Source organism: Kogia breviceps, chromosome 8, assembly GCF_026419965.1.
Source record: "Kogia breviceps isolate mKogBre1 chromosome 8, mKogBre1 haplotype 1, whole genome shotgun sequence".
Lineage (NCBI taxonomy): Eukaryota > Metazoa > Chordata > Mammalia > Artiodactyla > Physeteridae > Kogia > Kogia breviceps.
In genome coordinates, this window is record NC_081317.1 from 71,854,764 (window position 1) to 71,868,116 (window position 13,353).

Consider the following 13,353-nt stretch of genomic DNA (forward strand, 5'->3'; position numbering starts at 1 on the left):
ACTGAGCACTCAAAAATTGGAGGCTGTGTTATTTCAGAAGAAAACCAGGGGTTGGGGGAAGATTAATACTTTTGACTAAAGCCAGGAAGATCTGAAATTTTGCAAGATTCCTTTGGCCAGAGTTAAAGCTACTAGAATTAAAGTTTCCTTTTCAATTGACAAGTGAACTAAAAAAGTGAATGAACTTGTGGCTGCTCAGATAAAAGCATGAGTCAGAGTTGTAATTTCTGTTCTGTGGATACAGCTGTCAACCAGATACAATGCATGTGGGGATGGCCAGTAGCAAAATTATAAAGCAGGCCTGTTTGTCCTCTAACACTCCTGAGCCAGCTTTTAGTTCCCTTGTAAAAATGCAAAACTGACTTCTGATTTGGGGTGATCCATTGAATATATGCATTTACTTTGGCTTTTTCTTGAAACCCAAGTAAAATGACAGTAAAGGAATTGCTTTTTAAGGCAGAGATCTACAATGACAATGAGATGAGGAGGGAAGACAAGAACAATAAGATTCTGGGATTTAGAAGCCACATAAACAAGAGGTATCCAATTTAATAGACCTGAGAAAGATGATCCCTTAACTTGCCTTGGAGAAAGCTAGGTTTTTTGTTTTTTTTTTGTGCTATGCGGGCCTCTCACTGTTGTGGCCTCTCCTGTTGCGGAGCACAGGCTCCGGACGCACAGGCTCAGTGGCCATGGCTCACGGGCTTAGTTGCTCCGCGGCATGTGGGATCTTCCCGGACCAGGGCACGAACCCGTGTCTCCTGCATCGGCAGGCGGATTCTCAACCACTGCGCCACCAGGGAAGCCCTTGGAGAAAGCTAGGAAGTACCTGATTACATCAAAGACCTCCCAAAAGACTGGGAATATCAGGTACCTCTGGAAATGTGGATAAAGGTTGGGTTAAAAACAGAGCGATTGGTTTGTAAGTTTGTTTAAGTGGTTAGATCCACAGATCTTCTATTCAACCCTGTATAGCCAGATAACTGTCCCTCTCCCAGCCTGGCAGAGGCTGCATATGGTAAAATAGAATTACTTTCAGGGAACGCTTGGCACATTTGGGGATGAGATTCAATACCATAAACAGAAACATTTTTGGAAACATTTATAACCCAATAAAATCCCAAGTTTTTACCTCTGTTCTAATTTCAGAGCACTGTGGTAATTTCTCTGGGGTATCTGACCACCTTGAGAGGAAAGACATCAAGAGCGCCCCCAATAAACGGCCCAGCCAGATGACTCAAAACTGAAGCTGTGGGCTTCCCTGGTGGCGTAGTGGTTGAGGGTCCGCCTGCCGATGCAGGGGACACGGGTTCGTGCCCTGGTCCGGGAAGATCCCACATACCGCGGAGCAGCTGGGCCCGTGAGCCATGGCCGCTGAGCCTGCGCTCTGCGGCGGGAGAGGCCACAGAAGTGGGAGGCCCGCATACCGGAAAAAAAAAAAAACCAAAACCTGAAGCTGACAGTCAACAAGGCTCAGCCATGGGGTCAGAACTTCCAAGAAGCTTTTTTAGTACCTTGAGTAGACAACCAAAGATTGTCAGACACCTAAGGAGAACCAACCTAAAAGGTAGAGACCAAAACAAACAAACAAACAAAAAAGCAACTGGAAGAAACCAAGCCTATATGGGATCAGAAAACTATTATAAATATCCACAGAGGGATAAGAGGTGAATTTGAACCCATGAAACAAGAATATTATGTTATTTTTAAAAGGAACATTAAGGGAATAAAAAAGGGGACCTGGGGATTAGCAGAACAAAAAATTCAAAGAAAGTTTGAATGATAAAGTTGAGCAAATCTCTCAGAAAGTAGAGCAAAAAGACAAAGCGGTGGAAAATAAGAGTTAAAAAAAAAAAGTGATAGGACCAGAATAAGAAGTTCAACAGCTGCGTAAGAGCAGTCCCACGAAGAGACAGAGAAAAATGAAAGAAAGGAAATCATCAATAAAATAATCCTAGAAAGTTCAAGGAGAGGACATGCGTTTACATACTGTGAGAGCTACTGAGTGCCTAGATAATAAATGAAATTAGACCCACTTCAAGGTATATTAGTGTGCAATTTCAAAACACTGGTGTATTCATTTGCTAGGTTTGCCATAAAAAGATACCACAGGGCTTCACTGGTGGCGCAGTGGTTGAGAGTCGGCCTGCCGATGCAAGGGACACGGGTTCGTGCCCCAGTCCGGGAAGATCCCACATGCTGCAGAGAGCGTCTGGGCCCGTGTGCCATGGTCGCTGAGCCTGCGCGTCCGGAGCCTGTGCTCCGCAACGGGAGAGGCCACAACCGTGAGAGGCCCGCGTAAGGCATAAAAAAAAAAAAAGATACCACAGACTAGGTAGCTTAGACTACAGAAATTTATTCTCACAGTTTTAGAGGTTGGAAGTCCAAGATCAAGGTGTCATATGATTCCAGGATAGATTTTGTAAAGAATGTGAAATTAAAGGAATACCTGATCCTTTTGAACCTATGAAAAGGATATTTAAAGTGTTTAAGAGTTTGAGCTAAATTAGTGATTAAGTACATAATAGTAAGCAAACAAATCTACAAGAACAAAAACAAAAAAGTTATTAATTTCAGGGAAAATGAAAAGTTGAGTAAGAAAGAAAAATATATTCATAGGACACCCTGAGGGGCTCAACTGTGAATATCATGTACACAGTCATAACAATGTTAAAATAAATATTAATTTAGCCAACATAAACATATTGAAAGTAGGGGAGATAGAAATAGTGTTTGTACTAGGTATAGGTGTAGGTGAAGAATGAAAAAAAGTTAAATTTTCCTATATCTGTGGTTATATGAAAAAAAATCATCAATCTGTACACTTAATATTAGTGAGCTTTATTCTGTCTGTTTTGGCTCAATTTAAAAAAATCCAACAATTATTGTTCAGGTTTCAACCTAGGATTGCAAACTCAAATGCCAAATGGGGTTGGGCAAGGAGCTTAACTGAGGGAAGCAGTCTTGGTAAGTTTGAATAAGGAATTGGTGGGATGTGACCAACTGAAGAGCATGTGCTCTGAACACGTGCTCTGTTCCTCAAGTGGACTGCTACTGCTTAGCTCTAGTTATGGAAACATGAGTCTTGTATCACAAGATTTAAGGATTTCTCAAGAAAAGCCAGATATGTAAAATTTACAAATGGAAATGTCCAGATTTTTTAAACATTGCTTAATAAAAAAAAAAAAACTGTTAGCTACATTTAGTCTATATAGTTCAAGCTGGCAGTTCTAAAATGATGAAGCTTTTTCATACTCACTTGGAAGGTGTGGGAAAGACATACTAGCCCTGAAATTATATTGCATTGAGTTAGTTAAACTGGTTCTGATGAAAACACTTTTAAACAGCAAACCAATGAGTGAAGACCTATAACACTAAGAAACCAAAGCCAAGCAAAACAAAACGAAGAAACAAAACCTCCGGACCTTAATATTTTTCCAAGTCACGCTGATGTGATAAAATCAGAATTACTGAACACTTGTAAGATATCAAATGTTGTGCCTTTGACTTAGCATATTCACAAAGGGAATTTAATTGAGAAGGCTTATGAATTAATTGAAGATCTAAAGCATCTGGATCATTCAGCTCCTACTAATATATAGAATTTCCAAAGGCCATGTTTAGTTTGACGTCAATGAATGATTCATCATTTCTCTTGACTTTCAGGCTGATCAGTGTCCCGTGTCAAATACCAAACAATGTGTTAGATTTAAGTTTTCTCATTCGTAAACTATCTATGTCTGCTCCTATGCAGTTGAACAAGGGTAAAAAGTCAAGCAAATGAATAAGGAGAAAAAGATTAGTGTATTGTATAAACAAAGACGCAAAGCAGATCAATGGTTACCTGGGGCCCAAGGAGGAGAGAAGACTGATTGTAAACAGACACAAAGGAACTTTGGGGGATGATGGAAGTGTTCTAAAAGTAGATTGTGGTGATTGTTGTACAACTAGGTAAATGTATTAAAACTCTTGAATTGTACATTTAAAATGGGTGAATTTTGTGCTAGGTAAATTATACCCTAAAAAGGCTGTAATTAAAAAAAAGAATAATGGATGATAAAATTAGTGGGTTAAAGTACAAGTACGATGAAAAACAAGATATTTACATAGTCTCAAAGTATCTCCCACTAGATACTTATTAACTGCAATGGGGAAAACAGTAACTTTATGGTGGAGAAAACTGGCAGACAGTACTTTTAAATGATCAGAGTTAACATCACCAGTAAAGGGACAGATGGATATCACATGCCTTCTAAAGTGATACACAGAGAAGGATATACCATCGGTTTGTGGTACCCCCGCCCAAAATGCATAACCTGAATTTAATCCTGAGGAAGCACATGACAACCCCAAATTGAGGGACATTCTACAAAATAACTGACAAACACTCTTCAAAACTGTCAAGTTCAGGAATGAGAGACAGAGAAATACTCCTGATTAAAGTAGGGCATGTGACAGCTAAGTGCAATGTGAGATCCTATGCTGGATCCCGGTTCAGAAAACAGATGTTAGCCAGCAAACAGAAAACCGCAAACAACATTTGAATAAGGTCTGTAGATTAGTTAACAGCATTGTGTCAATGTTAATTTCCTGCTTTTGATAACTGTGGTGCGATTGTGTGAGATATTAAAATTAGGGGAAACAGGATGAAGGGTATATATGGGAATCTCTGAACTATTTTTGTAACTTATTTTGAAGTAGTTTCAAAATGAAAAGTTAAAGGTTAAAAGGATGTTTTACCTTTCAGCTGGGAAAATGGCAATGGATTGATAAGAAATTAATGGTGAAGTAGTGACCAGAATTTTACCCATTGCTCAGAAAGCGGTAAGTAGGAAAACAAGGTGAGGTAGAGACATTTTTAAATGAAGTACTAAAACTAAATATTATTATATTAACCATTCTCTTTTCTGCTCTTCCCTTCCCAGTGGAATGCACTATTCTGTACTCTTCTTTTTCTTCTTAAGAATATATCTTTTTAGTGACTCTTGTATTAGTGAAATAAAACATCTTAAACTAAAAACTTGATTCTGCTTTGCTTAATATTAAAAGAGAAATTATGGGTCACAATGATATTTGATGCAAAACTTGGAAAGGCAGAATCTTATTGACCCAAGAGTTTTTAGAATTCAAAGTACTCATCTGGTTACTATTCTGTTCAGTTAAGATAACTGAATGTTTTAAGTGAATAAGTGAATGTTTTACATTCTGGTGACCACAGAAGCACAATAAGCAAGGAGACAAGGAGCACTGGCCAGGTAGGGCAAAGGTCTATGTGTGCACTATTGCTATTGTGATATATTTATCATATGTGTGCTTATGAGTATGGTCTTTATTTTTTATTTATTTATTTATTTTGCAGTATGCGGGCCTCTCACTGTTGTGGCCTCTCCCGTTGCGGAGCACAGGCTCCGGACGCCCAGGCTCAGCGGCCATGGCTCACGGGCCTAGCCGCTCCGCGGCATGTGGGATCATCCCGGACCGGGGCACGAACCCGTGTGCCCTGCATCGGCAGGCAGACTTTCAACTGCTGCGTCACCAGGGAAGCCCTGGTCTTTATTTTTTAATTTTAAATTAATTTTAATTTTTTATTGAAGTATTTACAATGTTGTGTTAGTTTCAGGTGTAAAGTGATTCGGTCATATATATATTCTTTTTCAGACTCTTTTCCCTTATAGGTTATTACAAAATATTGAGTATAGCTCTCTGTGCTACACAATAAGTTCTTGTTGGTTATCTGTTTTATATATAGTAGTGTGTATATGTTAATCCCTGTTATATTAATTTTTCTCTTCAATGTTTACTGAAAAAGAGCAAGTAGCTCTCCAGGTGAGTCAATTGCTAACTTCAAAGTTTTAATTTAATCTCCTAGGAATGTCACCTTCAACTTTAAAGCATGTAATGACCATAAAGCTTATATACATGTTTGTTAAAGGAAATCATAATTGGTTATTTAATCTATAGAATACAAGTGTTACTGGAGATTAAATTTGTTCAATTAAGCTGTACATGAATTTATCACACCTGTGATCAGAAAGAAATCCATCACGTATAGTATAGATTCTCTTGTTATTCAGAAAGCTTCATTCAGACTCTTCTTTCTGTCTTTTTCTTGGGGGCTGTCCAAAACAAAGATTCTTCTAGCAGTTTCATATGTAAATACAATGCAAAGCTTTACTCTACCATAGTATTCCAATGTATGGATGTGCCAAATTTATTTAGCTACTCCCCTACAGGTGGATAGTTAGGATTTTTCCAACATTTTACCTACAACACACCTACTATAAGTGTCATAAATGTCTGCATATGTATATATGTAGGACAAGTTTCTAGCCATAGAATTCCTAGGTCAAAAGGCATATAAAATTAAGATTTTGATAGCTGTTTAAAAATTTGCCTTCCATAAAAAGGTTGTTGATATATATCTTATTTATTTAAAAATGTTTAGTAGGGCTTCCCTGGTGGCGTGGTGGTTGAAAAAGTTTAGTATTCGTGTTAAAAATTATAGATGCCTTTTGTCTTTTGTAACAAGTAATATGATACAAAGATGTATTAAAAAATAAAATGTAACCATTTCTCCTCTTCCCCCATTGCCCCTGTCTGCTATTATTACAGTGATGTGTATCCTTTCAAACATACTGCATGCATGTCATCATACATACACACGTACATAAGTACAATCTCATATATACAAGCACTGTCTGAACTTTTTCTAATTAGAATACATTCAGGTGTTATTTATATTATTTTAAAGACAAACAAGTAAAACCTTCTATTGGTTAGAGCTCCTTTCAGTGACATGAACAGAAATTTAAACAGCATGAAAGTTCATTTTCCTCTCCTGCAGCTCCACGCCACGGTGTGGGCTGCTTCCAGGTCTCTGCTCCCACATCTCTGGCGTGTGGCTCCCATTCTTAGTAACCAAGAATCGCTCAGCCATCGCTCCTGTGTCCTAGGCAGCAAGAGAAAGAAGAAATGAAGGACACTATGTTCTACAAAACTGCCACACACCACTTCTCGTCCAGTCCATGAGCCAGAAGAACTTCATCACATGACCATTCCTAGTTGCAAGGTAGACTAGGAAGGGTAATCTTTATCCTAAGAGGCCATGTACCTAGCTTAAAATTCAGGGGGTCTGCTATTATTAAAGAAGAGGGGTATGAGTCATACAGTACATAATTCAGGAAATTTCAAATTATTATGCTCATAAGTTTGGAAGGACCACTAAAATAAACGTAGCTTGCAGAAGGAGTAAGGGTGCTGAAGGATGCTGATGTGAAGGAAGTTCCCATAGAAAGAGTATGTGATTGAGATAGAGATACGGAAGTGGCTGCGTGGCTTGAAAATATTTGCTGCTATGTATTTGGAGCAGCCTACACTGAGACTCAAGGGCAGAACAAAAACATAAAAATAATAAGAGGAAAGTAAGTAAGTCAATCTGAAGAAAGTTAATGAATCTTCCTCCATAAGTGAAGTCAGTAATGCCTAATTGAGAGACAGAGCTATGGGACTCCAAAGACACTGGTCTTGAAACCAGGAAGCCCTGGCTTTGCTGATAGCACAGTATTTCAGTTAAGTGCAATTAAACACTCTTTGAGGAAATTTGGAGGAAGAGTAAGAGGAAGGAAGAATGGAAATCTTTCACTTTTGTTTCTGTGTCTTTTATTTACATTTAAGCAATCATGAGCAGGTGCCTGTGGGTTTTGGCATACACTTCTTTAAAATTATAGAAGTTAGAGAGTGAAACTTAAATAAAGCCACAAATGTCACTTCTAAATTTCTATCGACAGTAGAAGAGGATATTATTTAGACTGTCTCCTAAACCATTACAATATAAATCATTGCACATTTTTCTAGTTTTGCTCAACACCCACTCTTTGCCTGATAGTACATTCTAGAGAGAATAGTGCACCACTTAAGTTGGCCAGACTGCAGGCTTTGAATAGTGCTTTTCTTTTTTTAAAGGATTTTGTGGGAAGCTGATTTAAAAGTGACTGGACTATAAACTAAGCCTTATAAGTAGCACAGTTTAACAGCCTAAGATAATGAATTCAAATAATATTACTGACAGCCTTAAATGAAAGTCACACTCCCTAAAAACATAGAAATGTACTTATTTCACCTGCCAGTCACCTTCAATATTTTGGGGAAGGAATATTATTTCATGTGCATAAAATGGTATTATATCTTAACAGAGGACAATATGATACTTGAATATTGTTATTCTTTCTTAACTAAGGCAGTTACAAGAATCAAAACCACTGGCCTCTGGCCTTTCAGAGATATTCCCACTAAATTCATGTGCATCTAATGAAAAATAGCAAATAAATCAATAAATATAAGCATTTAAGAAATATTTATTTATTTACCAACCACAGGTAGATAAGAGGAACTGGATTAATTTTGAAACCCTCAGTTTCCTTTTCTCTAAGCCAATAGTTATTGCTGGTCACTGATGTGTTGTTCTTTCCTTTGCAGGAAGTTGCAAAATTGAGAGAAAAAAACAATACCAAGTTGGCATTATTTTTAGCTTTCCTCTGATTTGGATGTAGCTACAGTCCTTACTTTTTCTCATGGCAACTATCATAATTATTCCAAGGAGAAAAATGAGGCAAAAGGGAGGAGCAGGGAATTATGCCAAAGGACATATGGCAGGGTTATTGCCACAAAGCTGAGCTGCTGGAATCCAGCTCTGTACCAACAGAGGGCTCTTACCACGATGCAGAGTCAGGTGCTCCTTAAATTGGGTATCAGTGTCCTTGGAGAAATAGTTTAGACTTCTCAGTTTCAGACCTACTTCCTGTGAATATTAGTATGGTAGTATACTATGGTACCTAACCCTTTGAGGACACGGAGTAGTTGCAATGGTGAATGATTTACAGACTAAGTTTAAAATAGTAAGGGTGATCTGTTTTTGCAAAATTCAGCTTAACAAGGCAGTGCATATTAGATCAGTAGTTGGCAAACTATGGCTTGCTGTTTCTTTCTGTACAGCCTGCAAGCTCAGAATGATTTTTATATTTTTTGTAGGTTGAAAAAAATTAAAAGAATACTATTTCACGACATGAAAATTATATGAGGCTCAAATTTCAAAACGTGTGGACGTTTGTTTTCTCTCTTATGAGTACCTACATAACATCCTTGAATTTTCCTGTTGACTAAAGTACTTACTGCCTGGCCCTTTACAGAAAAAGTTTGCAGATCTCTGGTTTAGAAGAGCATGGGACTTAGTGTCAGGAAGATCTGCATTGAGCTGCAGGGCTGAATTTACTGAATGTACAACTTTGAGCAAGATATCTAACTTTTCTAAGCCTCAGTTTCCTTGCTTATAAATGGGTATACAAATAATATATTAATAATATTAAATGAGATAATGCATTTAATATGTTTAAAATAATGCCTATCACTTAGTAAGGGATCCACACATTATTATTATTATTTTACCATAAAGCAACTGTGATTAAATAAAATGCAAAAATGAGGAAATTTTAAAGTTACATTGTAATAGATTGTAATAGATTGCAGAATAGAATGGAAGATATTGTGATAGATTCTACAATAGTATACTCAGGACATTTAAAAACTTACTTTAAAAGGCATTTTGGATTAAATAAAAACAACAACACCAACAACATCTCACTCAGAACAGAATGGATAAAATTGGTGTCCTGTGTTAAGATAGAAGTAAAAACAGTCATACTCAGACATGCAAGAAGAGCTGAGATTGAAAGCCATATAACTAAATAAATCAAATCCCTCACCTCTTCAGACACGTGCTTCCTAAATTCTGTCCAGTTACTAGAGTCAGAAAAGAAAATGGTAGAACTCCATAGAATTCATGGATAGACATCTTGCTGAAGAATATTATGGAAAAAGACTAAAGGAAAAATTTTAAGCTCTAATCTTTATACTCATACCTAGGTATGTCTCAATTGGGAAATTACCACAAATGATAACTCTACTCAGAAGGCCAGGACTTGAAACTGCTGGAGGCAAGACCTGAAGGCAGTGCTTCTATGCAAATGCACACTGTCACCACCACATTTTCAGGCACAGAGGAGACTCTTTTATTTTTTTAAAAGTTTTTATTTATTTTATTTATTTATCTTAGTTCCCTGATCAGGGATTGAACCTGGGCCCCCTGCAGTGCAAGCTTGGAGTCTTAACCACTGGACCACTAGGGAACTCCGGGGAGCCTTTTTAAAATAGCAGCTCTTTGGGGATAAAATTCACATATCGTACAATACACCTATTTAAAGTGTACAATTGAGTAGTTTTTAGTGTGTTCAGAGAGTTGTGCTACCATGACCAACAGTCAATTTTACAACATTTTTGTCACCCCCCAAATGTACCCATTTACAGTCAGTGCCTTCAGTCCCCTAGTTCCTGGTAATAAATAATCTACTTTGTTTCTACAGATCTGCCTATTCTGGACATTTCATGTAAATGGAATCATACAATATGTGGTATTCTGTGAATGCCTTCTTTCACTCAGCATAATGCTTTTGAGGTTCATTCATCTTGTAGCAGGTATCAGTACTCTATTTCTGTTTATTGTGAGATACTTTTCCATTATACCATATTTTGTTTATTCATTCATCAGCTGATGGACATTTGGGGTGCCTTTAACTTTTGACCACTGTATAGAACTCTTTTTGCTCCTGACTGAGGCTACACACTGTTACAGCAGTACTTTTGTCCATCCTCTTGACTGAGACGCTAAAAGGCACACATTGTTCCTGGTGAGAGATAAGAGATGTTAGTATAATGTTCAGCCAGAGTCATGTAAGGGAATCTGCAAGAACTTGCCTGAGAAGTATGTAAGAGAAGGAAGTCACAGCTGCAACAGCTTCTGTTCAGGCAGTAATGCTGAAGCGTCAGTCAATGCTGTTCATAAGAGCAAAACCTGAAAATGATTGACAGGAAATTCATAAATAAGTTGCTGCAGTCATATAACGATATAATACAACAGTGAAGTTAGAAAATTAGCTAACCCTAGGAGATTATATATTGTATGATACTGTTTATATGAAATTCAAAGACAAGCAAAATTAAACATCATATTGTCTAAGTGCATATATAAGTGATAGAACTAGAAAGAAAAGAGGAGAGGAAGTAAGTCACCTATGATCAACCACTATGAGAGTGCTTACTATCTCAGAGGAGAGGCAGAGGGTTGGAATAGGAGACAACCACTGAATAGGTAGGTGTAACTTATTGGTAATGTTCTTGGGTTAGAGGTGAGGTCAAAGGAGTTCATTGTAAATATACATAAATATATATGTAAATATAAAGGAGAGCTACTGTAGACTAAAAAAATGCACAAACTAAAAGTTGAGAATTATGTTTTATTCATGAGGAATTAAGCCCGGGAGCAGCCTGTCAGCTCTAAGGGACTGTTCCAAAGATGTAAGGGAGGAGCCAGGATCTAGGAAGTTTTGCAAAACAAACAAAAAACCAACCAAACAAAAAAACCCAAACCAGGTAGTCAGAACGTCAAAAGATGACTGTTAATTAAAGAAAACCAGACATCTCAAGTTAATGAATTTAGTGCTTTTCTATGCATGGGAAGATGAAAGAGTCTGGGCTTAATGAAATCATTCCTTTGATATGCAGCTTAACTATCTAGGGCCCGTATCCTGTCTTTCTCCATCCTGAGTCCCCTCAGGGTGCACTGTTGGTAGGGCTGCAGAGGCTAATGGCTTGATGGCTGCAACAGCCTTTGTTTACTGATATGGCAGGTGGCATTCTTTGTCCAGACTATCCATGGATTATTGATGAGAGTGTCATGCACTAAAGAATATAATAAATGAACTCAGGGTACCTGAGTCCAAATAAAAAATGAGAAGATAAAAGAAATAAAAATAATGCATGTACGTAGTAAAAATTTGGATATATATGTAAAATCTGCAATTATAAAAAAGAAAAAAGTTTCACTAGTTTAGGCAGAAAAATTACAATTACCTTCGCAGTGTAACAAACAGCTTCCCATTCTTTCTCCTATGAATTAAAAAATTTTTTAAATTATACTAAGAAATGTCAAGTTGATAAAGCCTATTCCTCATGAGAGCTGTTTATGACAGGCTACTCACTCCAGGTTCCAACCACCCGGGACTCAACCCTACCATCAGCCAGCCATTAGCTTTTAAGGCTAAAGGCGCACACAGAGACGGCGTCAGATCTGATCCCAAGTCCGCCTCGCTCGGGCCCGGTTCAGAGAACACGCCCCAGGGACCTGCCCAGTCCCCCTGGGGGCGTGTCTAAGAGGGGAGGCGGTCCTCAGCCGGAGACCAGGTAATAACCGTGGGCGGCATCAGGAGGCGCGCACGCGTCGCGGCGTGATGACGTCAAGCACGCGCCGCGCGCTTAGCGTGCGCAGCTGCGGGCCGGCGTCTTGAGCCCAGGTGTTTCTCTTAGGTAGAGGTGTGCTGTGCTGTTTGCCAGGATGTTTCGTGCTATTGGCTCTGCGGATGAGGAAGAGGAGCAGGCGGAGGAGGATTGTCCTGAATTGGTCCCCATTAAGACGAAGCAAAGAGAGGAGAAGGAGGAAACGTCTGGCCCCGGCGCTAAGATCCCAGTCACAATTATCACCGGGTATTTAGGTAACTAACAGTCCCGATCAGAAAATGCAGTGAACGCTGTTGTCCTGTGAGTTTGAGGCTGACGGTGCCTGTTCTCCTTAGGCATCGGGGCCTTCTGGCCGACAGCAAATGTCTCTGAGGTAGGGGCTGGGTCACTTGCCCCCCGACTGGGTTGCTTTTCATGCTCAGACCCCTCTAAGTTAGGGTCACATTTATCAAGTGAGATTGAAAATTAGCCTCGCATTTTTGAAACTAGTTCTGGCTTTGCAGTGTGAAGCACGGACCCTCATTATGCATGTGACCTCTAACAAGTTACCTTGTATTTCTAAAGTTCACCTGCCTCAATACCTTACCGTATAACTCTGTTCCAATTAAAGTGTGACGTTTCTGAAAATGCCAGACACCTGAGGACCATTCCTCAGTATATTCCTCTTCCTCACGAGCCAGTCTCTTCTAGCCTTTCGTGTAAAGTACTCCTATCTCAAACATTTTTTTTGAGGTCTGTTTGTAAAGTACTGTAGGAGAAAGAGTAAGAATAAAATTACTGTGCCCTCAAAGGCTATATTTCTCAAACTGAGGACTTTAAGGAAGTTCATGGGATCACTTGAATTCATAGCTTTATAAACATAGTACAATTTCCTGAAGGACAGTTTATGTGCTTACACTAGAGGTACTTTACTGGAAAAGTTTGAACAGTATTATTTTAAAACTTTACAGTTAACTAGAAGGGTTAGAATAAATACCATATTAAAAGTGTGGGAAAAGTTAAGAAATG

The 13,353-nt window shown here is 38.5% G+C and overlaps 1 protein-coding gene across 2 annotated transcripts in view; it reads left to right on the forward strand.

Annotated features, from left to right (window-relative positions):
- Positions 1-12,312: 12,312 nt before the first annotated feature.
- LOC131761976 (zinc-regulated GTPase metalloprotein activator 1B) overlaps positions 12,313-13,353 on the forward strand; it is a 42,928-nt gene continuing 41,887 nt past the window's right edge. The window contains exon 1 of one of the 2 annotated variants that reach the window (XM_067039550.1): positions 12,313-12,599. In XM_067039550.1, coding sequence (XP_066895651.1) covers positions 12,443-12,599 — 157 coding nt within the window. In that variant the 5' untranslated portion in view covers positions 12,313-12,442. The remainder of the gene's footprint in view (positions 12,600-13,353) is intronic. The other variant, XM_059073335.2, reaches the window with a different exon arrangement.